This window comes from Crocodylus siamensis, chromosome 15 (genome assembly GCF_052110815.1).
Source record: "Crocodylus siamensis isolate JL-2025a chromosome 15, ASM5211081v1, whole genome shotgun sequence".
In the NCBI taxonomy this organism is placed as follows: domain Eukaryota; kingdom Metazoa; phylum Chordata; order Crocodylia; family Crocodylidae; genus Crocodylus; species Crocodylus siamensis.
Genome location: NC_143409.1, coordinates 31,562,622 through 31,586,324, shown reverse-complemented (window position 1 = coordinate 31,586,324; position 23,703 = coordinate 31,562,622). Strand labels below are relative to the sequence as shown.

The 23,703-nt window shown below is 40.0% G+C and overlaps 1 protein-coding gene across 7 annotated transcripts in view; it reads right to left on the bottom strand.

The window, feature by feature from the left end:
- Positions 1–23,703, bottom strand: part of HERC1 (HECT and RLD domain containing E3 ubiquitin protein ligase family member 1) — a 185,013-nt gene that overhangs the window by 32,831 nt on the left and 128,479 nt on the right. For all 7 annotated transcript variants that reach the window (XR_016439229.1, XR_016439230.1, XM_090028113.1 and 4 more), the window contains exons 52-65: positions 23,004–23,131; positions 20,358–20,485; positions 17,290–17,490; positions 15,223–15,353; positions 11,952–12,151; positions 11,414–11,528; positions 10,571–10,717; positions 9,892–9,993; positions 9,330–9,503; positions 5,077–5,370; positions 3,711–3,776; positions 3,505–3,630; positions 2,061–2,199; positions 604–785 (exon numbers count right to left, since the gene is read on the bottom strand). Coding sequence is in view for 5 of the 7 variants with exons in the window: in XM_090028113.1 (XP_089884239.1) it covers positions 604–785; positions 2,061–2,199; positions 3,505–3,630; positions 3,711–3,776; positions 5,077–5,370; positions 9,330–9,503; positions 9,892–9,993; positions 10,571–10,717; positions 11,414–11,528; positions 11,952–12,151; positions 15,223–15,353; positions 17,290–17,490; positions 20,358–20,485; positions 23,004–23,131 (2,133 nt within the window). In the remaining 2 variants the exon portion in view is untranslated. The remainder of the gene's footprint in view (positions 1–603; positions 786–2,060; positions 2,200–3,504; positions 3,631–3,710; positions 3,777–5,076; positions 5,371–9,329; positions 9,504–9,891; positions 9,994–10,570; positions 10,718–11,413; positions 11,529–11,951; positions 12,152–15,222; positions 15,354–17,289; positions 17,491–20,357; positions 20,486–23,003; positions 23,132–23,703) is intronic.

Here is a 23,703-nt window from a genome sequence, read left to right as displayed (position 1 = left end):
AAATTTCTCTTAGGTGGAAGTGAAAAATTTGTATTTCATATCACCTCTGCCATGAGTTCCAATTCCTTTTGCCTATAGACCAATATGGCTACAACCTATACCCCTGAAATAATGTCACTACTAGTATTTAACTTTTCAGTGCTGATGCAAATAGCTTCTCAGTACCCTTGGAAACTGAAGAGACGTGGCATGCTAACGAAAGCTTCTCCAGAACTGCCCTTCGATTGTATCTAAACTTTGACCCCCTTTAGGATAGAGAAAATGGTTCAGTTTCCATGCCCATTCAAATTCATGTTCTTCCCCAGAACTAATAAGACAGACAGACAAACTGTATCAGCCACAATAGTGAGCTTTGTGATGTTACTTCTACAAGAAAATATGTTAAATTTCCAGAAAGCTTATCATAGGCAGTTTCATTCATTACTTACCTGAGCTGAATTCAAATTGGAAAAATGAAATAGAAAAGCTCCCCTTTCCCACTGTAAGCTCCTGCCTCAGCCATCCAGTCACCTACTATCATTTCACTTTGAACCTGTAGCTAAAATTCCAACAGTGGCTCTTATATCTATGCTTAGCAGATGAATAACAAATCTGAACTTGAACCTGCACCACTTCTTCTCCTTGCAAAGCTTCTATTTGTCTTGGTCTGCGCTGTCTGTCACTGTTCCCATGGCCAAGTTTGCCATAATCTCCATCTCCCCAGCTGAATACCTCACCACTTTCTGTCAAAGCCATGGAATGTCCATCAGATCCACAAGAAGTCACTAGCTGAGTTACAACAAAACCTTTAACAGAGTGAAAAAGCAAGTCAGAAAATATTAGACATTTCCTTACATTTTTCAAAATAAATCACAATGAACCCAGGAATGAGTTTGGTGGTGTGAGAAATAGAACCCCGCCCCTGTAATTTAAGACACTTTTCATTGCCCCCTCTTACAGAAACAACAATTCTGTTTGCCACCAGTTTCAAGTGTTCCTAAATTAGCTAAAGATTTTTTTTTCCCAAAATAACAAAAAGGTAACAGTTATTATTAAAGACTATTAACTATAGACCAAGTTTCAGATTTCAGGCAAAATCATTTAGAATGACACAATTAAAAAGGGAGTTGTGGCTAGATTTAGTTTCACAAAAAGACCAAGCATGGAAACATTCAATTACAAGAATCAAGATTTTGGAAATTATGAGCATATACAAATATCCAATTGAACTAAACATAGGGGACTACTAGAAGAACTGCTGTAATAAAGAAAATATGTTAATACTAAGTTCTAATATAAATTTAAATGAATTTATAAATGGTGGCAAATTCATGCTGGAAAAGAGAATAATTCACTTGGCTTTAAGTACTCATATTTGATAACATCTGAAAATTTGGTAAAACATTTTTTTTTTGGCTGAAAAAATGCCAAATGTCATTGCCTGGAAAAAAAAATTCTTAAGACTTCATCATTGTTTTTACTTTGCTTTTTCTAAATAACAACTACATGTGCTGTGGGAAAGATGTTACTGTACACATTCTTGTTTTATTAATAAAATCCAGTGAAAATAAAACAGTCATTCTAATGTGAGAGTAAAGATTCTAAGGGATTATTCACTGGTTGTCTTTAATTGAAGTCAAACAGATTAGCAATGGAATATAAAATTTGTTCTTCTAAAAGCCCTGCATAGTTCTGCATGTTATCAGGCCAATTTCTTTTAAATTTAGAAATAATATGCATGTTTAACTGCTACAACAGCAAATATTAATAATTATCTACTTCTATTTTCCTGGTCTACTAGGTTTACTTAGAAGCTTACATACAAAAGTTGGTAGCCTTTTCCAGTCCTTCTTAAAAATGAGTTGTTTCAAAATATTACTAATTAAAACTTGAACAAATGCATCAAAAGGGAACCAAACATTTAGTTTGTTTTACTGCTATTAGTGTGACTATATAATCTTTTAATTAAAAGTAAATTTGCTCAGTTAAATAAGAGTTAACATACATAACTGTCCTTTTTGCTAATGAAATTTATTCAGTAGCAAAGCATAAGAATCTATTTAAAAAAATGTGGACACTACCTTGAAGTGCTGAAATAACAGTTAACACGTGAAGGTCATCAGAATTGCCTTGTCCCAATCGTCCATAACTGCCTTCTCCACAAGCCAAAACTGTACCATTTGCTTGAATAACAAAGGTACAGTTCTGACCACAAATAACCTAGTTTAAGATAATAAAGATGATTTTTTTAAAACAAATGTGGTAACATCTGTATATAAATCACATGTGTTGTCTTTCTGTCATAATCTGCATTAAAATCACAAAGCATTTTGCCACTGAAAGCAACAAGTTCAGGCAGCTATTGACCACATGCTGCTTAGCTTTATTATCTCTGTGTTACTTTACTCATTCCAAATGTTGTATGGAAATAAGCTTTACACTGAGAATTTTTATTACATAATCACACTACAACAAGAAATTATTTCATTCAGTGTGTTAGACGAGGCAGCACCAGGAGAACTAAATCAGCTGGCAACATACAGCAGGCCTTTTTAATGGCCTAGGTCAAAGCTGTGCAACTTGCAAGTGGCCAGGGGCCACAGGCCCCCAGCCCACCCACCATGAACCATGGGCCATATGCTATGCCATACCACATGGGCATCCCACACTACAGTGTGCCAGCAACCTTGTGTCCCACATTGAGCCATGTGATCCTGGAATGCTGTGCTGCACCACACAGGCACTCACCCTGCCTACCATGTGGCAGGGAGGTGCCCCTGTTACCACACTATGCCAGCATGTCTGTACATCACGTGCTTCCTGTTGTACCACACAGCACCCTCTCCCCTCCCCTCTGCTCCCACTGTACCATGCTGTGCAAAGTCCTGGAGTTGCCCAAATCCCCCTGTTTTAGGCTCCCTCAGCCACCCCATCCCCAAAGGGCAGGGGCAGCAAACAGGAGCTGTAGGAGGAAGGGGAAGCAGCAGCAGCAGCTGGAGAAGTAGAGGGAATGGCACCCAGGCTGGGAAACCAGGGCTCCAGGTTACCCCCTCCTGGCTGCGGGTATCCTATGGAATGCAGTTGGACAGCCCTGATCTAGATGAAAGGACTTCCCTTGTTTATGGAAGGATTATTAAGATATGGTAGCTTTGTCTCCAATGGCACTCTTAAGATTCATAGTACATTCCCCACCAGAGAGTTAATTCTCCCAGCAATTTCACCCTGCATATTACTTCCTTTCAGCAAACAATCTTGCTACATATATTAAGCCATACAGTTATCTGTTTCCATTTTAGTGAGATTAGCCCTAAAACATATATTCTTTGTCAGTTTCAAAAGTTTTTCAGTGTGAATTTGGTAAAACTGGTGCAAAGCTATTACATTTTCCATAGTTAAATATTCTGGATTTATTTTGTTTGATGGAAAACTCTTACCATTCAACCTAAGGGATTTTGCAAGCAATTTTGTCACTAACAACTGAAAATTTGTAGACAATACGTCTTAAGCCTTCCTTGTTATTATTACCTGTTGTGCCTGTGAGAATGAAGGTGCTGAGACTGGTATCATAACATTTCTACCAGCCTCTGCTAGCTGTCCATGCCTCCCTGCTCCCCATAGATACACGTCACATTTGCCACCAAGGTGCCAATCCTACAAAAACAATATAAAAGAGCATTGTAGACCATCAGTGAATGTAACATTTTAAATTTAGGATAATCAGTTTTACTAACCTCTGGCCTTGAGGTTGCCCAAGACATGATCTGCTCATCCATACCATTAATCCATTTGCTATTATCCTATAAGATAAAAAAAAAAAAATGTATATTGGAGTCCATCCACAATCTGTGAATTATTTTATTATAATACTACTACTGATTTCTCTTCAAGTAGTCTCTTGAATACATCAAAACTTTCTCAATGAATAGCCATTGAAATGATTCTACTAAGAAAAACAAACTTATTTTACATGCAAATATAGAATGGTTTAACTGTGATTAAACTAAATTGATATATGAGTTATTTTACGAAATAGTGTTGAATAACACTGCTTTAAAAATATCATTTTTGTACTTGAGCTAAGCCTATTTGCTTAATATTAACTTAAGATTTAGAGTTATACAAGTAAAAATTCTTTATTCAAATATCTAAAATCCTTATGACATAAATGCCTGCCTTTAGGACAGCACAAGGCAAAGCAGTTATACTTTGCAGTGACCTATGTCCCATAGCATCAGAAGGCAGGCAAAACCTACACTTACACATGGGATAATGTTTTCTGATCCCCGTCGTAACCAGTATGAGTATTTAAAAAAAACAAAAAAGATTTAATCAAATAAGTTCAATAGGAAAATAATGAGGAAAAGTAGTAAGGAAGAGAATAATTGACACTAATTTTATTTTCCTCTACCAGCCCCTCGCTATTATCCTATAAGATAAAAAAAAAGTATACCTAAACCTTCAAAGGTTTTAGGTGGAATTATTTTCTTGAGAGCATACCGACTTATACATAAAGTTCCAAGTTTCTTTTTTCAGATTTAACTATCAGGCAGATCATGTACTGGTATCTGGAAGCGCTGCCAGGGTCAAAACGTAAATCAACTCCGAAAAGTTACTCTAACAATGGAATGTTTGAGTTCCATGTTTATCACCTCTCAATTACTCCCTAACAAACTACTATTTATGTGTTTATTGCTTTTTGGATTTTTTCCTCTGAAAGACCCCTTGGAATGTCACAATTAAGCTTCCAGGCTAGTGAATCAGACACTGTTACTTTGTAACCTTAATTCTTTGAGTCATTTCTCTGATTTGTAAATCAGAATAAAAATCCTGATCAATTTTAAATACCAGTTAACTTTGCGGATTAAGAAACCCAGAAAAATCTTCTGGTACTTAGTAAGAAAAACAATTAGGACTGAAGAGACACAGATGGAACAGATCTAGTGAGTAGGAACCTGTCACATTTACACTCAGTTACTTCTACTGGCATCATTATGTCAGTTACTGCAATGCATATTAATATTATTTAAATACATATTAATGCTATTTACATGACAGTCAAATCTGCACTCTTCCTTGGTACAAAATAGCGCAGTTTACCATTAGAAGAGTAAGTTCCTCCTCTGGCACAGGCTCGAGATCTGGAACAGTAAAGGATTCTGGAAATTGGGCTCCTTTGGCCAGAGCTTCAGCAGCTTTTATGGTAGTTGAGAAACATTCTAACCAGGCCCACTCTGTGGGGTTCCAAGTTGAAGGATCAGGGAGGAAGTTCTGGTGATGAGGTGGTACTGGCGGACTGCACAAAAGCTGATCTAAATGAAGGCCCACAGCAAGTGAAGCCAAGCACTGCATATAAGGACTATGAACAAGCTGGTCTCCACAGACCACATGAGGCTTGAGGAAAAAAAGAGTTCAATATATGAAGAGTTAGAGGCATACTTTCAACACTTTAGAAACAGCAACCCTCCAAAGACCTTTCCATGCAAAAAATACCCCCTCCTTTAGCTCCCTGAAAAGCCCCTTTCCAGTATTTTCACTTAAGTTCCCTCACAGATGACCTGGACTATTTTTTTTTAAGTAGAAGCCTTCACACTCCCATTCATCTTTCAATTCCTGAAATGATTTTGCTAGTAAATGAGCTTCAGCATGCCACTGTAAATTATTATTACTGCCTGTAAAAATATTAACATGAAAAACACATTAACTTTTAAAAATGGAATGTAGTATATAATTCCTTTGCCAAATCAACAGTAAAATCATGGAATTTATCAGTTCAGAATTTCATCATTGAACAAATAATCTGAAAAAGCATTTATTGATTTTCATGCCTCACATGTAAAATAATACACTTTTCAGACTAGGTGTTGTTCCCTCCTGGGTTGGAAGATCAGATTGGGGAGTGAGCACTCCTCTATGCCTGGATGGAAGATGTTGTTATGGTATTACAAGGTCTGAGGATCCCAGATCAAGAAAACTACAGAAAGTGATGGATATTATTGCAGCAAAAACTGAGGAAAAGCAACAAGCACGCAGAAGAATAAAGTGATTGTCATGTCTCTGTGCTCTTCAGTTTAAAGAGTCTTATAAAGTGGTGGGAATACAAAAATGTCTTGGAAAAGGATATGTAGCAGACATAGGTATAGTTGCCATGATGCACAGAATAATGTACAAAGCTAAAGAGAACTTGATAGTCTAAATAGGGAAAAAGAAACACTATGATAAATGAAACTCCAAATTACTTACTGCTCAGAGCCATCCAGCATTCTAGTTCTTGCTATTTTGTATGGAAAACTCCATTTTTTTTAGGGGTCATTAAAGCAGACAATTAACCAATATGCAGTGTCTTTTATTAAAGTTTCCACTAACTATTCTGGACAGATTCTGTAGTTGATCTAAAATGAACTTCAGGAATATTGATCATGGGATATTATTCCCAGAGGTTTCTTGTTATGAAGAATGCAACCTATCAAAATCTCTTGTTAATCACAATCAAAAACTACATTAGAATGAAGGCCACATAAAGGCCATTAAGGAGGTAACGTGGGTTGCTTACAGATGTAAAAACCACCCAAAATGGGCACTTTACTTTAAACTTGCACACCCCAACACCAAGCCCAGTGCATGCCCAGAAGAGGCATCACATTAGTTGGATCCGACTACCCAACATGTGTATAGGTTGTTTGATCAACTGAATCGGCTTTAGATAAAAGCACCAAAAATCCTTGCTGAAGTGCTGCTTCTTCCATTAAAGTGTGGGTTTTTCCCCCCCCCATGTCTGTCAGCAACCATGATGATCTGGAGGACAATGGTTGGTATCAATTTAGAAACCATAACAACCCATGTCCAGGACATAATTTGCTAGACAATATGACAACAAAAGTCCAGAAACAGTTTTGTGACCAGCACAATGCATATGATACATTATATATAATCTTCTTTACTTATTCAAATTGTCCAGGGAATATGATGCAAGTAACATTATGACCAAGTATTGATAAAGCCAAGAAAATTAAAACCTCTAAGCAAAAAGTCTTTTTGTTTCTTCGAGCAGAAAAATTTCTCACATCTAGTTTTCTGGGAGGTATGTATTAGGCTAAGAAAAATACAGTATACTATCAGTATTTAATACAGGAAGGCCTGTTCAGTTCAGAATTTCTACCATGTGCATAATCCTCAGGACACTGATTCTGTTGCCTGCCTAGTGGCAATAAGGCATGGGGAAATATTTGTGAAATACTCACAGGCATGTAGCTGAATAAATGAGGGACAAACTGAGGATCTTGCAAGAAATTGCTGATAGAATAGCTAAGTGGCCAAAATCAAATATGTTTGCACCAGGACCAAGAAATGATTCCATTCAAGTGGTACAGCTATTAATATCAGCATTGGAGACTGGCTTAAACACTTCATAATAAACATGTGAATTCTCATACAGAAAAGGAAATGAGGGATATAATTCAGAAACTCTGAAAAAAAATGTGTATCCTAGCCCTTACAATATGTAAAAGAGCTAAAGGAATGATATGTAGTGGATTTTGCACAAAGGAAAAACCGACAAACATGACTGAAAAAAATAGTCTGTCCATATTGCTGTATGTAAATCTAAACACTCCACTCTATATTCTAGAGGCCACTTTGATTGTAAAATTGTTCTGTGCCTCTATATTGGTTCCATAACTTTTATATGAAGCTAAAACGCATAGGAAGGGTCAAGAAAAAAATTATGCACTTGGCAAAAGTTTAACAAGGGTCATTAAGTCTTGGTGACCCTCCTTTCAAATGGAAAAACCCGAGCACAAAAAACAGGCTACCACATGGGGAAACATTTTTCTAACTGAACTGGTAGCCAAGCAAAGGATCAGCTGAGGAGGGCTGAAGGTGACCAAGCAAGACACCTGATAGAGAAAACTGGAAAGAGGAGAACAAAAGTCTACCCCAAAAAATTCTTATCAGAACAAGCAAGCAAGCTGAGTAAAAAGAAAGCTGAAAGAGCAAGAAGGAGGTATAGAAAAAACTTGGATTCTTTGAACAAATGTCAACAGACTCTGAAAGTACTGAAGAAACAGAGGAAGGGATTTATATATAGGTCTATCTTTCCTTTTTCTCTCCCCAACGCTGTTTATTTATAAGAAATGATTCACTTCCAGTTGCTTTCGTAAATTCTAACCAATCTTAATTCAACTGACATGACCCTGAAGGAAAACTACAGTAGTCCCCTGCAAGTGCAAAACTCCTGGGGAGAAAAAGTTTGAGCAACTAGAGCATCTTAGTAATTAGCAGCAGTCCCAAGCCTGTCAGGCAGCTGGACCCTGGATCCCATCCCTTGGAAGTGGCAGCCAGTAACAAGTCCAAGAGGCCAGAGGTAAAGATCACAGAATCCAACTCAGGCAAAGAGGTAAAAACTACTTTAAAGTTTGCTGAGGGGCACAGGAATGAAGCAGCTTTGCTGGATCTGAAGTTCGCATTTGGGTACAGCAACCTCTATTCCACAGAAGGGAAGAGCTCAATTGTGTCTGTAACAACAAGCATCAAGTTGTTCCTTTGAGGAGAGATTAACTTTCCAGCCCTCATATTTCTTATTTTGGAGGACTCAAATTATTGGAAAAATCATATATTGCTACCACTGTTTAAGGCCATTCAAATAATGCCTCAAAAGAATATCTGCAGATACTGCAAAAAACACAAAGGGAAAAAAGCTTAATTTTTTTTAAAAAAAGGAGGAACTTCTTTAGTCTGATTATGCAGAAGCAGCAGTTTGACAGTATTAGATGCAAGTACTGCAGACAGAGGTAGCTAAGCCATTTTAGTCTGAAGTCAGGCAGAAGGCAGGGTATAGGTGCACCTCACAGATTCATAGATTGTGGAATAGGAGGGGCCCACAATGAATCATCATGTCCGAACCCCCTGCCCCTGGCAGGAAAGAGGACCAAGGTCAGATGACCCCAGCCAGATGACTGGTTACATTATTACATTACATTATTTGTAATGCATGAATAAGATAGCTGCATCTCTTATTCAGTTATAAGTATAACAGAGTCTTAACACCAGAGTGATGTAAGAGAATATTTTGTCAAAGCAGAACATCCTGAAATAGCTGGAACAACAGTATTACGCCAAAAGAGCACAGAAGTTTGTTCCAGGGAACTAAGCAAGAGGAAGGCCAACAAAGCTCCTTATATCAGGCAAATATACATTCTGCTAGAGTATTAAAAAAGGTAAGTTAAATATGATGTCCTGAAGATTGGACTGAACCTCACAAAGATGTCTGAAAACTGTGAAATTAAATACACTTCAAAATAGACATCTCCTATTCTGTGTCTGTACTTCATATATTCCCATTCAGTTATTCTTACCTTTTCATAGGCATACTGTTCCTGAAGCATTATTGGCAAGCGTTCCAGGAAAGCTCTCATGCAAGGGGCCATATTTAAACCTAGAACTCCCTGCTGTTTTAATGCAGTCCTACATGTTGCAAGAACATGATTGGAAGATATCCACTCTGATGTGCAATTCACCACCAACACATCCTGTTTAATACAGTCACAAGATGCATTTAATAAACAAGAAATTAAACAAAGAAAACTCTACACAGCTCTGTTAATATTCCCACAACATCTTTAGCTCCCAAGTTGGCAGTGTGCCTAAATAAAGCAGTTTCAATATCTTTTCTAAAGGAACAATGTCGAGTGAGGAAAAATTATGGCAGTCTACTAATAATACTCTACATTTATTTAGCAATTAATTACAATTCTTCTAGAGTTTTCAAACAGGGTAGGAGCAACAATTATTATTAAGGTTGCCTTATACTTCCTATTGTAAGCCCTTGTTTCCAATACCTCAAAACTGCCCAACTTAAATGACTGAGAATGAGAATAAGGTATGGGAAGTATACTGGTTTTTAATATGTAATACTACCTTGGATCTGTTGGAACAAGCAGCTACTCCAATATCAGGAATCCACACAGCTGTCTGAATAGCTCCAGAACCTATCACAACACTTTGTAATACAGAGCCATCCTAAGAAAATAAATATTTTTATCATTACACTTATTTGGCTATTTAAACATATTATCCTACTTTAGGAATACCAATATACATAACACGTCAAACATTTCAAACACTATTTCAGTTATTTTGAACCCCTCCACCAAAAACTCTTGGACCAGCAGAAAAGGCAAATGCATTTTCCTAATGATATTTAAACTGCAAATTAGCATTAGTAAGACATCTTCAAGGGTGAGTTTACAAACATTAAGTAGCCTACTCAACAGCCTGTGAGGTAGATAACTGTTATTCACTTTTTACAGAAAAAAACTGGTTAGCAGTCTGAGACCCAAACTGACTACCAAGTCTGCATGAGGAACCATAGACAGAGTCAGGATTAGAATTCAGTTACTTTTTAACCCCTCGATTTATGAGCATTTAAAACTTATTGTTTACACTTTTAGTTTGCACTTTATACTATTTTAAACTCTACTGGTTCTCAGTTTTATGACACTAATGGAAGTGGAAGACAAAACAATATCGGTCAATTAGCTCATCTTACACATAAGACCTATCTTAAACCTTCAAACAGTGATTCAGATGATCTTACCCGCAAAGACCAAATGTTCATCAGTCCACCAAGCCCTCCAGACACTAATGCAAGACCATCAGGGCTGAAGGCAACAGTTCGAACAGGAGTAATATGTCCTCTCAGCTGAAAAATGCATTTGGCTTCTGCTGCTTTTCTGTATCCATCCTGCAAAATTATTATTTTCATTATTACGATGCATCTTGGACTACATACATAAAAACTTCTGAATAGAAAAGTATTTTAGATTTAGAACTATTTATTTTTTCTGGTATAATTTTTTATGGTGGCAAGTAGAATCCTCAGGACAGCAAATCAGTTTATATAATAACTTCCAAGTATTTCTAAAGATGATGTACTGTCCTTGACAAGTACTTTTTCTAATATTTATTTATTATAGACTGTAGTTTTACTTTGTAGGAAAACATAATATTTTAGTGATTTTAAGTTCACCTTTGATTTATTACCACGTCTTTTTCTACTTCAAAATATCTTAGGTCTGTAACACGTTACACAGCTGTAGTTTACCAATCTTAGTTAAAACTTAGTCAAAATGAAAACTTGGGTATGCCAAGAAACCTTCAATATTACGTTAGTTTTCCCTTTTGGAACCAACTACATAAAATTTTAACAATGATAAGTTTTAGCAAACCCCATCTTCCCCCCATTTTTAAACAACGAACTATTTCCTGCCCTGAAAACACTTGTATGTTGCAGATGCACAAGTTCTAAAAAAATGTACTTTTTAAATTAAATGCTTTTAAAATATTTATCTTCTACCCATATTGACATTTAATCATCTTGAGCCCATCCCTTCCTATATCTTACAGGATATATTTATCACAATGGCTGGAATGTCCTTACCCTGCCTGTTGTTTCTTGGTCCCACCATCCCTCTGAACAACCGGAGCTTGACTGCAACATCATTGTCATGTCTTGAGGAACAGTCCACACGCATACTAAACCATTATGGCATCCTCTGAAGAAAGACAGTATAAATCAGAAAAGCAAAGGGAAAATATTAAATTATAGCACCAATAAACAAAAAGTCCTAAAAACGTGTCATGTTTTTTCTTTATTATTTTACTTCAGAAGCATATCACAACAATCTACTACCTGGAACAAGAACTACTCCAGGGCTCCTATTCCAGGGAAAAGCATAGGAGGTATAGGAAAAACAGCTGGTAATTTTATCTTGAGCCCCTTTTTATGTGGGGTGTTGTTGAACAAATACTCTAAAAACCAAAACGAACAGTGTATTGAAGTGTGTTCAATACCATTTTGTTTATTACTTGACTAATCCTGTAGGATGAAAGATATTATATGAATTCAAGATGTTACAGATCTTAGTAAATAGTATGAAAACTATAAAGGAAATATTAAAGTAAAAATATTAACATACGTTGCCAGTAAAAGCTGCAACTTAGTTCCTTTCCCTGGAAGAGCACACCAGGCAATGCCATTTACAATAGCTGGGTGGGAGAGTGAATGCAAACACCTCCAGCATCCCCCCACATATCCCCAGAGCTTCACTGTTTCTTCTTTAGCACATGTCATGAGAATCTTTCCAGTTGGATCCCATTTCATACTAACAATGGTGTCCTAAATATGTCAAACAAAAAGAGAAAAACAGCACTTGCATAAATCATATTACAAACACAGTTAAGAAAGTTAAGCTCCCAGTATGAAAGCAACATTATAGTAACAAACATTTTTTATTATTGCTATAGTTACTATCACTACTACTCTTGATAATAACAAGGTATAGGGGGCATCATTCAAAACACAAAGAATTGATGCTACGTTAGGAATGTAATGGAGACTCTAGCCCCATGACTGAGAAAGGGAAAGAGCATGCTTATGCCTTTAAGGCAAGACAGCTCAGGTCAGATGTACCACGCCCTCTGGGGTTATATAGGCCCAGCAGCAGGGATCCCTTGGCAGAAAAACCCTGACACTGAAAGGAGGAAGTGGTGCTGTGGAACAGAGGTGAATCCCACAACCCGTAAATGTGTGTATGCCCAGGAAAGCACCAGAGCTGGATGACACCCAGATGCATCTATGAAGGCCTAGGATGATGCCTGTGAGGAAGGGCATTTGGTAAGGACCAAGTGCCCTGCAAGGCATCTTGGCAAACAGAAGCCAACGCCAAGAGGCATGGGGTGGCTGGGAAGGGAACAGGGACGCAACTAGACCCTCTAGGACAGGGGAATGGAGGCCGGGGTGTACAGACTGTGTGTTGATTTGTGGGCTGTTTGAGCCACACAAGGGCTGACAAGCTACTCAAGTGGATTTGGGCTGATAAGCTTGAGAGACTGAATTGGGGTAGGGAAGCCCTGTACAGTGATTAGGAGCTGATAAACCTGAGAGACTGGCTTGGACAATCCAGCCCCTGGTAATACATGGATTGGCAAGTTACTTGAAATTAAAATGCACTAACAAGCTGCTGAGGCTGACTTACAACATCAGCCACCTGGAGAAGGTTTGGGTTAGTAAGACTCTCTGACTCCTTTAGGCAGGACAGCCTGGTATACTGAGCAGGAGCTTGAAAGCCTGATAGAATGAGTGAAGAGAGCAGGGTGCATGAAGACTGGACCATGAAAGGGCCTAGAGAAAGGGGAGGGCCCTATGATGCAAAGAGGTACCCAAGGCTGCTTTCTGACTAGAGTCTAGACTGAGGCCTGTGCCCAGAAGTACAAACTTTAAAGGTGTAGCAGGTGAGAGGACTAGGCAACTGGGCAATGGAACAGGCAGACAGGCGGGAGCTGATTGCTAAGGGCTGGCAAACAATCCTAGACACTTCTAGGGGCCTGTCGCAAGAAAGGACAATCACTAATTCTCCTTACAAAACTTTTCAAAGGCAAAAAGGAGTCCTGTGTTGATCCTCTCACAGCCAGTTATTGGCTGAGCACTGCAGCTTGCGTCTGAAGCAGCAAGTGAGATTCTGCCAGTACTGCATCTTAATGAGGTCTGTGACGTGGAAATGACATTTCATTGACAGGAATTTAAGTGAAGAATTACTTAAAAGAAAGAACTCACAGCTACTGCCCTTTCAAAAGTCTGAGGCCTAAGCTTGTGTCACACAGTAACTTCTCTGACACCAGTGTCCAGGAAGTATGCTATCCCAAGAGATGGTCTGGGTGAGACACCTTCTGGAGACTCTCTGGGCACCCATACACGAGCAGCAAGGCTGCTCTGACATGCTGTAATATTGAGTCTGCTGGAGGGTGGTAATTACTGCACTCCAGCATCTCGTGTACCAGCATTCCCGAACTTCAAAATGGCAGAGGGGGTGCCTTATCTAAAGCTCATTCAAGCTTTAGATACAGCACCCCTGCCACCATTTTGAAGCACAGGGGATACACGAGATGCTCTGGGCACTTCAGAGCAGCTCTCAGAGCCGGTCTAATTAAAGCCTCTCCCAACTCCTGGAGTACGTGTATAAATGCCCTAAGTTCCCAGGAGGACTTAACTCACGCAGTTGGCCATGACTGAATAAATAAATGAATAAATACATAAAAATTTCTCCTCTATTCCATCTTCCAAGTGCAAGGTGTGTGTTTTATTTGGGGGTGTGCTGTATGAGAAAATATGGTACTGTAAGTGACACTGATGTAATTTATCTGTTAACACATGGTTCAATTCTAAGCTGTGCTTCCCAAGACATGCAATGCAGAAGACAACTGGAGGTTGCGGAGAAAGGGTTATTTTATATGCTACCTTTGCATCACCTAGATTCTAGGCTACTACAAGGGCCAAAATGACTCCTGTCACTGTCTTATAGTCCCAGTAGGGTGGCCATCATAGAGGACATTCTGGTTTTCTGCTACTCTGTCTTCTGTTGATATGAAACCCGGTGCCTTTATGTCCTCTATTTTAGTCTTCAAAACTAGTAAGTTAATTGATTGAGTTTGGTTACCTGAAGTTCTGAGCATTCTCATTATTGCACCTCAAACATATTTAACACATTATCATTCATCCTGTGCCATAAACTGAAACAGCCTGGGAAATTCTGTAATTTGTGACAGCTATACCAATTAAGGCCTACACTACAAACCAGAACCTCTATACATTACCAAGTGCTATAGATATTCTCTTTCCTTCTCCTAACATGTTCCAGTATGTCCCACACACTGGGTGTGGGTAGCTGTAGTGCTTTCCACTTTAGTCTGATGCTGGCAACTCTCTCTTATGGACAACTGAAAATCATTTATGGACTCTGCTGATCACACTGTTCAGCACATGACTTAACAAAAAACTAAATATTTTTCTCTAAAAAAGTATAATTTGGCAAAGCTTTTTTATTTTAGGAACAAAAACATTTAAAATGTTAGAATATGTCTAAATTACTCCTAATTTGTAAAATTGTCCATAAGTGACTATCCCTTTTTAGATCAAAATTATGCAGGCAATCTTTAAATGCACTTTTGTTGTTTTACTAAACTACACAATTAATGTACTTGCTGTGGCTTTTTTTTTTTTTTTTAAGGAAAACTAGGTTCACTTTTTCTGGCTTACAGCCAGGGTAAAATTGTGGTTTTTTTGTTTTTAACAGATTTGCCATTTGTTTTTAAACATTCTTGAAAAGACAACTATAGTACAAGTACTGAATTCTCTCACAACAACAAAGAAAGTATAAATTGTATGGATAAAATAGCAAAATTTAACTTTACCTTATGTGCATCAATTAAGACAATTCCTCCTTTTTCAAGTGGCTCCTTTGTACCGATCAACAATTTTCCATCTGAATAGCCAACTGCAAATGGTCTGTCTTCACTGAACCAGGCAAGGCATGTGACAGACACTAATGAAACAAACAATATAAATAATACATTAATTATAATCAGGGATCCTGGTTTTCCCCGATTTAAAAATAAATAAATAAATTGTAAATTCTCTGATGATGATAACCCCAAAGTCTGAGAGTAAAATGAGGGATCCCTCACTCCTCTCCCCACCCCCACAACAGCTCCCCCAGCCCTGCTGGTGCCCTTCACCCTGCACCACACCCCCAGCCTCCCTGGGTGCAGGCTGCCCCCTGCAGGCTCAGGCTCCCACCTTGCTGCCCCCCCAGGGCCTCCACAGCCCAATGGGTATGACTTATCACTACAGGGAAGACTGGGGTTGCATAGGTAGGCTGTTGGCTGCTACAAGCTTCGTGCTGCCCTGCTGATGTATCCCCTGTATGCGCGGTTTATGCCCCTCATTGCTGCTGTGCAGGCAGGGGACATGTTGCCAGGATAGCACAGAGCTCACAGCAGCAAGGACATCCCTGCCTGGCCCCGCTGTTCCCTGCAGCACGGGGTCCCGCCCACTGGATTGTGGAGGCCCCAGAGGAGGGCAGCAGGGTGGGAGCCCGCGCCTGAACCAGGGAACCTGTGCACACCCCTACCCTGTGCATAGATCTGGGAGACATGGGTCCACCCTGTCCCCCCTGGGAGTACATGCAACAGTGAGAAGCTGGCCCCACCCCTCCCACCCCCTGGATGAGCTGCCTGTGGCCGCATCTGGCTCACTACCATGGTGCATTATGGCCCCAAGCCCCATGCACTGCTTGCCTGAACAGCAGTCCCAACCCTGCCCAACTCCCTCCCTCCTTATGGGGGCCCTCAATCCTCTCTCTCCCCTCATCCCAACTTACCTACAGGAGCTGCTCTCCAGGCTGCCTGGCTACCATGTGTATACATAAACACATGGCACCACCTGCCTGATTGCCCTCCTCCCACTCCCTCCCAGCCTTCTGCAGGCTGGAACTGCCAGCCTCCAGAGAGCTTGTTGCAAAACTGCAAAATCTGCAGGTTTCTCTGTTAAAATGAGAAATCTGTGTTTTCCTTCAGTAAAGGGGAAAATCCACATTTTCCCCCATTCTCCCATGGGAAATGGAAAACCAGGATCCCTGATTATAAGCAAAACTGCTCACCTTGAACTTAGGTTTCAGATCATCTTGTAGTGTAATTTCAGAAACCCAAAACTGAATGACAATAATGCAGCACAGTGATAGGTAATGTATCTTTTAACATTTTTTTAGATGTCTATAACCTTACATACCTAAGCACCACCGGAGTCATACATTTCTAACCAAGTTATTTTAGAGACAAACCAGAAAAGCTTGATGTAGACACTTGGATATAAATGAAACTCTAAAGATACAGGCAATCCCTGCTTAACACTGCTTCGCTTACCACTATTTTGCTATAATGCTCATTTTAAATTGATACCTGATTTCACTTAGCACTCAGTGAGTTTCGTTATAACGCCTGTGGTTGCCATCTTGCGTCATTCAAAACAACTGCGGTCGCCATCTTGGGTCATCAAATACTTTCAGTTTTGCTTAACACTTCTTCTGCTTAACGCTCTGTTTTTCAGGAACTAATTAAGAGTGCTAAGCGGGGGTTGCCTGTATTACCCCACTAGGGTGGGCAACATTAGGGACAAGCTCCTTATTCAGCTACATAACAATAGAGCAGCCAGACTGCTTACTGTACAAGTAATAAGTTGAGGGGTATAGTCTACAGAGAGAGTCCCCTATGAAGTCCATGGGTTTTATTTAATATTGAACCACAGTTCACAAAAGCACTACCTAAAGGAAGTATTCAAGTCTAGTAAGCCATTTGTTCAGCAGGCACTTGCACAACATGCACCAGGAAGGATAATATAAGTATACTTCATGATGCTTTAAAAACAAGTGTAGAAAAATCCTAAATGTGTGGCAATTTAGAAGTATTGGTATTATCACCTACCATCCTTTCTGTAACAATGCTCCAGTTCTAGTCGGTGCATGGTTGAAACGTCTACAACTTCAATAAGTCCAAGAGATCCATCCATGCGACCTACTAATAACACTTCTGGATTGTCTCCTGTCCATGTTGCAATTGGCACTTCTTCTGGCCAAGCTAATGCAGATACCCAGTGTGGTTGAAGATCTAGTAGTCCCTTTCCTCCTAAGAACCAAAACATCCCTGTTAGTATAATATTTCATTTTTCTTCCCTTTAAAAGATCAAGGACATACAACAACAGTGAGAAGCTATGTATGCAGATAGGACATATACTACTGATAATTATAATAACCTTTGAATGTACATAAAGAACACTATTACAAAGTAACCGGTTACTAATCTATACAAAAAGCCATAAGTCCCTAAAAAATTTTAAATTAATTATTTTAGTAAAAGTCGGAAGTTACACTTTGTGAAAGCATTCAGATACCAGTGCTGTTTCCTGTGCATTCCCACTAACCATTTAAATGGAACAACACACTGAACCAAGTGTTTGACAGCTACTTAATTTGTTAAAAGACCTTTCCTATATGGATGGTCAAAAATTTTAAGTAGCTTTCTGCAAGCCTAGAGAGACAACAAAATTGAAGTCGAGAGAATTTGCAACCGTCTAAAAGAATAACACCCTTTATTCAAAGTTTTTTTCAAAGATATGGAGTAATCTGGGTGCAATGAAAGAACAATTCAGTTTGGATTAAAAAAATCTCTATCTATAGGTACTTAGAAATAAAAATATTGTAGTGTAGATATCTTCTTGGTCATTACCTTAAGTCTTCCACTAACAGAATAATCATAATCACAAACAATCCAACTTAGAAATTTATGAATTCTACTAGGCAACTGCCTGTCAGGAATGACTAAGGGGAAGGAAGTGTGTGGGGACAGAACCCTGTGCCCCCACCGTCCAGGTCTGCTCCCCCTTTACCTCCTGCTGCTTGGGATCTGGGCCTGCTGCCCCCACTCCCCGCCTCCAGGAAGCAGGATGGGGGTGGGATAGGGGCGCAAGGCTAGATGTTTATCAGCCAATCAGAGCAGGAATAAAGCGTTACGGACAGATAGACAGACTGAGGCTTTTATAATATTAGAATTCTTAGCTGTATTACCATATTTCACTGTGTAGAGGTAGACAAAAACTGGGCTTCAAAACTCTGCTCATACACTGTGAAATATAGTATTTGTCTCTAGGCTTTTCCAGTACCTTACTCCTCCAAGAGTTAGTCAACTTCTAACTTCCAGCCTTTATGTATTTATTACCATGTTATTCCCAGGTGAGGGAATTCCCTGTTAGCTTAAACAGTTCTTTGCCCTCCTTGCTGCTAACCATTGTAGCAAACATGTTTACAATTATATTTAATCTTGGCCCCTCCTTTAGTGAAGCAGAACAAGCCAAATCATCTCCTCCTTTCTGCACCTGTTCCTATTTGAATATATCTATCTTGATGTCTTGCTTATTAAAAAGTATATTATAAACTATAAATGAAATAGTATTTACAGGCAACAACTGCTATTGCAGTGGGAATCTAAAGTCCTATACTGGTAGTTTGCTATTTTTGATCAAGGTTTATATTATACTTCTTATGCTGTAACACACACTGAAGAAAGGAAAGGTACTTAGACAGGAGCAGGCCAAATTTGGCCTACAGCGTGATTCTGTCCAGCCTATGGTGGGTCCTTTGGCCCTGTCCACCCCAAGTGCAGGGGGAAGTCTGGACTGTGGTGCATCTGGCCAGTCCCACCACTCCTGGGTGGAAACATGCTGCCTGGCACAGCTAAGCCAGGTGCAGCTTGCTGGCATGCTGGGAATTGTAGTCCACAGGACCAGGCAACAGGGCAGCTGGAGTCAGCTTCCTGGCAGCCCACACCACTGCTGCTCAGGAGCAGGTGCATGCCCTGCCACTACCAGCCCCAGCACCACTGACAAGGAACCATGGCCCATCCGTCCTACACCTGCCACCAGGGGCACCAGACAGTGGCGGGGTGTCCATAGAGACTGGTTCCACAGCACGCTCAGCCAGGTGAATTGGATGGAGCCACTGGTGGGTGGACAGCAGCATCCGGGAGTGGGATGGGCAGGTGAGGCTAGGATCACAGGGGAGTGACTGTGGGGCTGGGGCCAGGGGCAGAGCTGCAATCTGTTCTCTGCATGTCCCTGTGACAGGCAGTGGTTCTGCAGGCAGCAGCTGTGCTCAGCCCAGGCCCAAAGAACCAGCGACTGTCACAGGGACATGAAAGGAGTGGGTTATGGCTCTGCCCTGAGCCCTGGCCCCATGCCTCACCTGGTTCATGCTGTGCCTGCTCGCAGAGTGGCAGCACAAAGTGGCCCCGATGGATGATGACTGGATTAGGCCATGCTGCCTGCATGCGTCTGTGCCGGAGTGGGGGCAGTGGGAGCTGGGTCACAGGTGTGTACTCTGCCTCCCTCTCCTCCCCAGGTCAGGCCAATTATGATCCACTGGGGCTGCCCCACACTGCTGGACCCCAAGCAGGCACAGTGCGAACCAGGCACCTACAGAACTCGTACCCATTGCAGGAATATGTGAGGAGTTGTCCATGGCTCTGTCCAGGTCCCCAACCCAGTGTTCCCCATCCTAGCTGCTTGTTCCACCTATAAACCTTGTTCCCCACCATCCTCTGCAGTCCCATCCCAACTGCCTAACCAAGCGCACCCTATCCGGGGAATCCTGGACCAGGTCTCGATGGAGACTCCGCTCTCCCACCCTCTGTATCCCTGGTGGTAGGTGTGGGGTGGATGGGCCCAGGGCCAGATAGGTTCGACTGACTCTCCCCTCCACCCAGCAACAGCTCACCAAAACTACTAAAAAGGCTTTCAGCCCAAATAATGCACACCGCTGTACTAAAGTGACATTGGTTTAGGTAGGTTCACAGGACACAATGAAGGAAGGCAGGAATACAAACTGGAAGGCAAGCATGCTAAAATACATTTATACAAGGAATGCCATATCTGTTCTCTCATAACTGTTCCTGAATTAGATTATACCACTAAAAATACAAAGTAATACATGGATCATACCATTGACTTGCCATATGTTCACCATCTTTTCCAAAGCTCCAGCCAGATACTTGCCACTGATGCTCCAACAGACAAGAGACAATCCAGAATCAGTGGGTGATCCCAGACTGTCTTCTGAATCATTTTCACTACAACACAATAGCATGGTGCTTTTAAAGAGGGCAATTGAAAACTGAAGCAAATGAGGAAAAATGATCTTATCTATCACTGAACTCCAAGTCTTTTCTAGAATTTCCTGGCTATTACACACATGCAATAAAAGCATTTTCCTGAAAACTTTTAATTCCATTTGACCTCCAGTAAAAATGTTAGAGACATATTAATTATCTCTGCAGTTAAAAAGTTGAAACTAGCTTTCTGTAATAAAATCCAATTCTGACTACCTCTGACCAGTTCAGGCTGTCGCAAAGTTTGTCTTATGCAGAAGCAGAATTTCTGGGAAGCCTGAATGAAATCAAAGAGGTTTGTCAGTAGACATAAGAACAAAAAAGCAGCACTTCTTTGATTGATAGCCCCATGATTAAGGCAGGTTTCCACTGGTCTATCATAGTAAAACTATTTTAAATCTGCTTTACCAATTTAGCAGGATCACCTCACTACAGAAGAACTGTTGAGGTTAGCAGAGAAGCTTTTACAGCCTCCACTCTCCTGTGACTAGCACAAGGGACATGATACCCAACTGTTACATTGCCTGCTAGAGTTTTAGGGGATAGACCTCAATAGTGACACAAATACTGTGATTTATTCTTATGCTGCTAGGTCAGTACAAGTTTGTCTGTTTCTGTACTGACTCCAAAAGATAACCGTTTCCTTCCATGATTTTTAACATCCATCCAAAACAATTAACAAACAAAGGCTGTACTTTCATTTGCATATTTAATTATATAAATCAGAAATGCTCTACCTGCCAGATCTGGCCCACAGCAGTGTCATCCAGCCCACTCCCCTACTGCCAAATTTCTGGACCTGCTGCCAAATTTCTGGAGAAGCCCTGGCCCCTGTGCGCTGGACAGGATGATGAATCCTGGCATGCAGGGCTGGACGAGGGTGGCACTGGGTCCCAATTCCTGTGTGTGGGAGTAGGAGGGCATAGGGCCAGGTCCCCAGGCTCCTGGGATCCAATCCCAACATGTGGAAGGTGGGAGAGAGTAGTGCCAGGCCTACAGACTGGCCCTACACCATTTATCTAGCCTGCAGAGCCAAAAGGCTGAGCACCCCTGATATAGAACAGGCATGTCAAATTCATCTGGCCCCAAGGGTAGGATGAGTGGTTCAGGGCCAGTCTGTGGGCTGAATGAATGGCATGTGGCTGATCCTGTGGGCCAGATCAGGCCTATGGACCCATCTCCTGGGTCCTGGACCAGCTGTGGCAGGGACTACATGCAGCATCTGAGTCCACTCCAAACCTGGGGCCAGCACCAGCAGATATCTGTATAAGTAGGATTATTGTAACATGTGTTTTGCATAAAATATTTAACAGTAGTACAAGTGTAAAGTTGTGAATGTACTGGATATGACACATTTCAAAATGAAGGAATATTTCATAAAAAGTCAGAAGGTCAGCAAAATCCCTCTTGTGTAAAAGGGAAGCCGAATATGTAGATAATTCTTACGCACTTTTAGGAATGTTTAGAAATAAATTGTGTTCTCAAAAGTTATGGAAGTGTGCCTTCTACCCAAGTCCTTAAAAAGGCACCTCAGTTTTAATATTCATCCCCACAAATTGAACACATACTGAAAACAATTTATTTTAGAGGCACTCTAAAATGTTGGCGTCTCAAGCATTAAGGGGAACATTTGTGGTTGAAAAAACGTTCTGTGGAAGACTTTTTCCAATTCTAAATTTTTGTTCCCCTCCTTAAAAGGGCAAATAACTTCCCTTTTCAAACATTCTGCATCTAAATGCAAGCGATATATAACTTGTCAATGCTATTATTATGTAATTAGATGTTTTATGTACAAATATACCAAGGTTACAGTTTATTACTCTTTTTAATTGGGAAATTAGTTGTTTGGCTGTGCTTAACTAATTTTCTTATGAAACTAAAAGACAAGATCCATCTGTCCAAAGACAGACAGACAGACAGACAGCACAACTGAATATAGGCCTGCCATTTAAAGCTGCTTATTTTAAAAAGTTTGAGAACTAAAAACATTTACATGTGACAAAAAGGGGATGGATCAAAGTTTGAACTACTCTTAATCCCTAATGAAACTAAAGTTACCTAGGAAAATGGATGGAACAGAAGAAAAATCTGGATTTTAATTTTGAAAATGTAATACAAAGTTTTCAGAGCAAGGAAAAAGAATTAGGATTCAACTGTGTATGTAGTTGCAGATCAATTGTCTGTGCATTAAAACAATAACTAAAATTAACCAATGAAGACGCAGAGTCAAAAAAAGGACAGTAGCTAAATTGTGAAAGTAGCTAAAATTAAGGCTAGATTTCCTTCGTTAATATTATGAAAAATCTTTCTTAATTAAGCAACAAGGAAACATTTTCCTCCTCCCATCTCTGAACTTCACAGCACTCTCAGATCAAGCTGTCCACCTCTGCAGGCAGGCCAGCAAGTACTGGACAAAGAACCAAACTTGGTATGATCAGAACTGAAATTAGTATCACGCTTTCATAAAGAAACTACTTACAATTTGTTGAAGACGCACGTTTGTTGCAATGAATATTGCTTCTTTGTAACATTCCATACTCTTATTGTCCCATCATTCCCATTAGTTGCCAGAAGTCCCTTTTTGTTGCACCACACACAGGACATGACCTGCAAAAATTAAATTAGCATTAAACAATAGAGTTTAAAATTTAAGCCAAAAAATAGTTTTCCCATGCAACCCCTTGAATTTTTTAACTGATTTGAGCAAAGGGATTAGCAATATTGTTGAAATAAATTATACCAAGTGGAATCTAACAATGTCCAAAATAAAATACCCTTCATGGTACAATTTAGGATAATTATTTAAGTTGCTGGAGGGCAGAAGGGGGTGGGGCTGGGAACACCACAATATTTGTAACTATCATTCACAGGCCACTCATGAGCTTATCTTTTATGACAGAACAAATTAATAGTTTTGTTCTTCTTTAAGCAAAAATATAAAAGAGAAGATGTGTAAATTCAGTCAGTTGAATTATTATTACTTTATTAAATAACATTTCCTGATTTATCCACAAAAAGTTTCAAAGGACCTAATTTTCAATTAACTCTGTGGGTGGATTCTTGCCTCTTCATGGAACGCCAGCACAGCTGAAAGTGTTTGCCTATGAGGAGATGCAGTCTCAGGACCAATACCTAAATTATCAAAGCTTCCATTGTGATAAGGAACTACAAGTGAACTT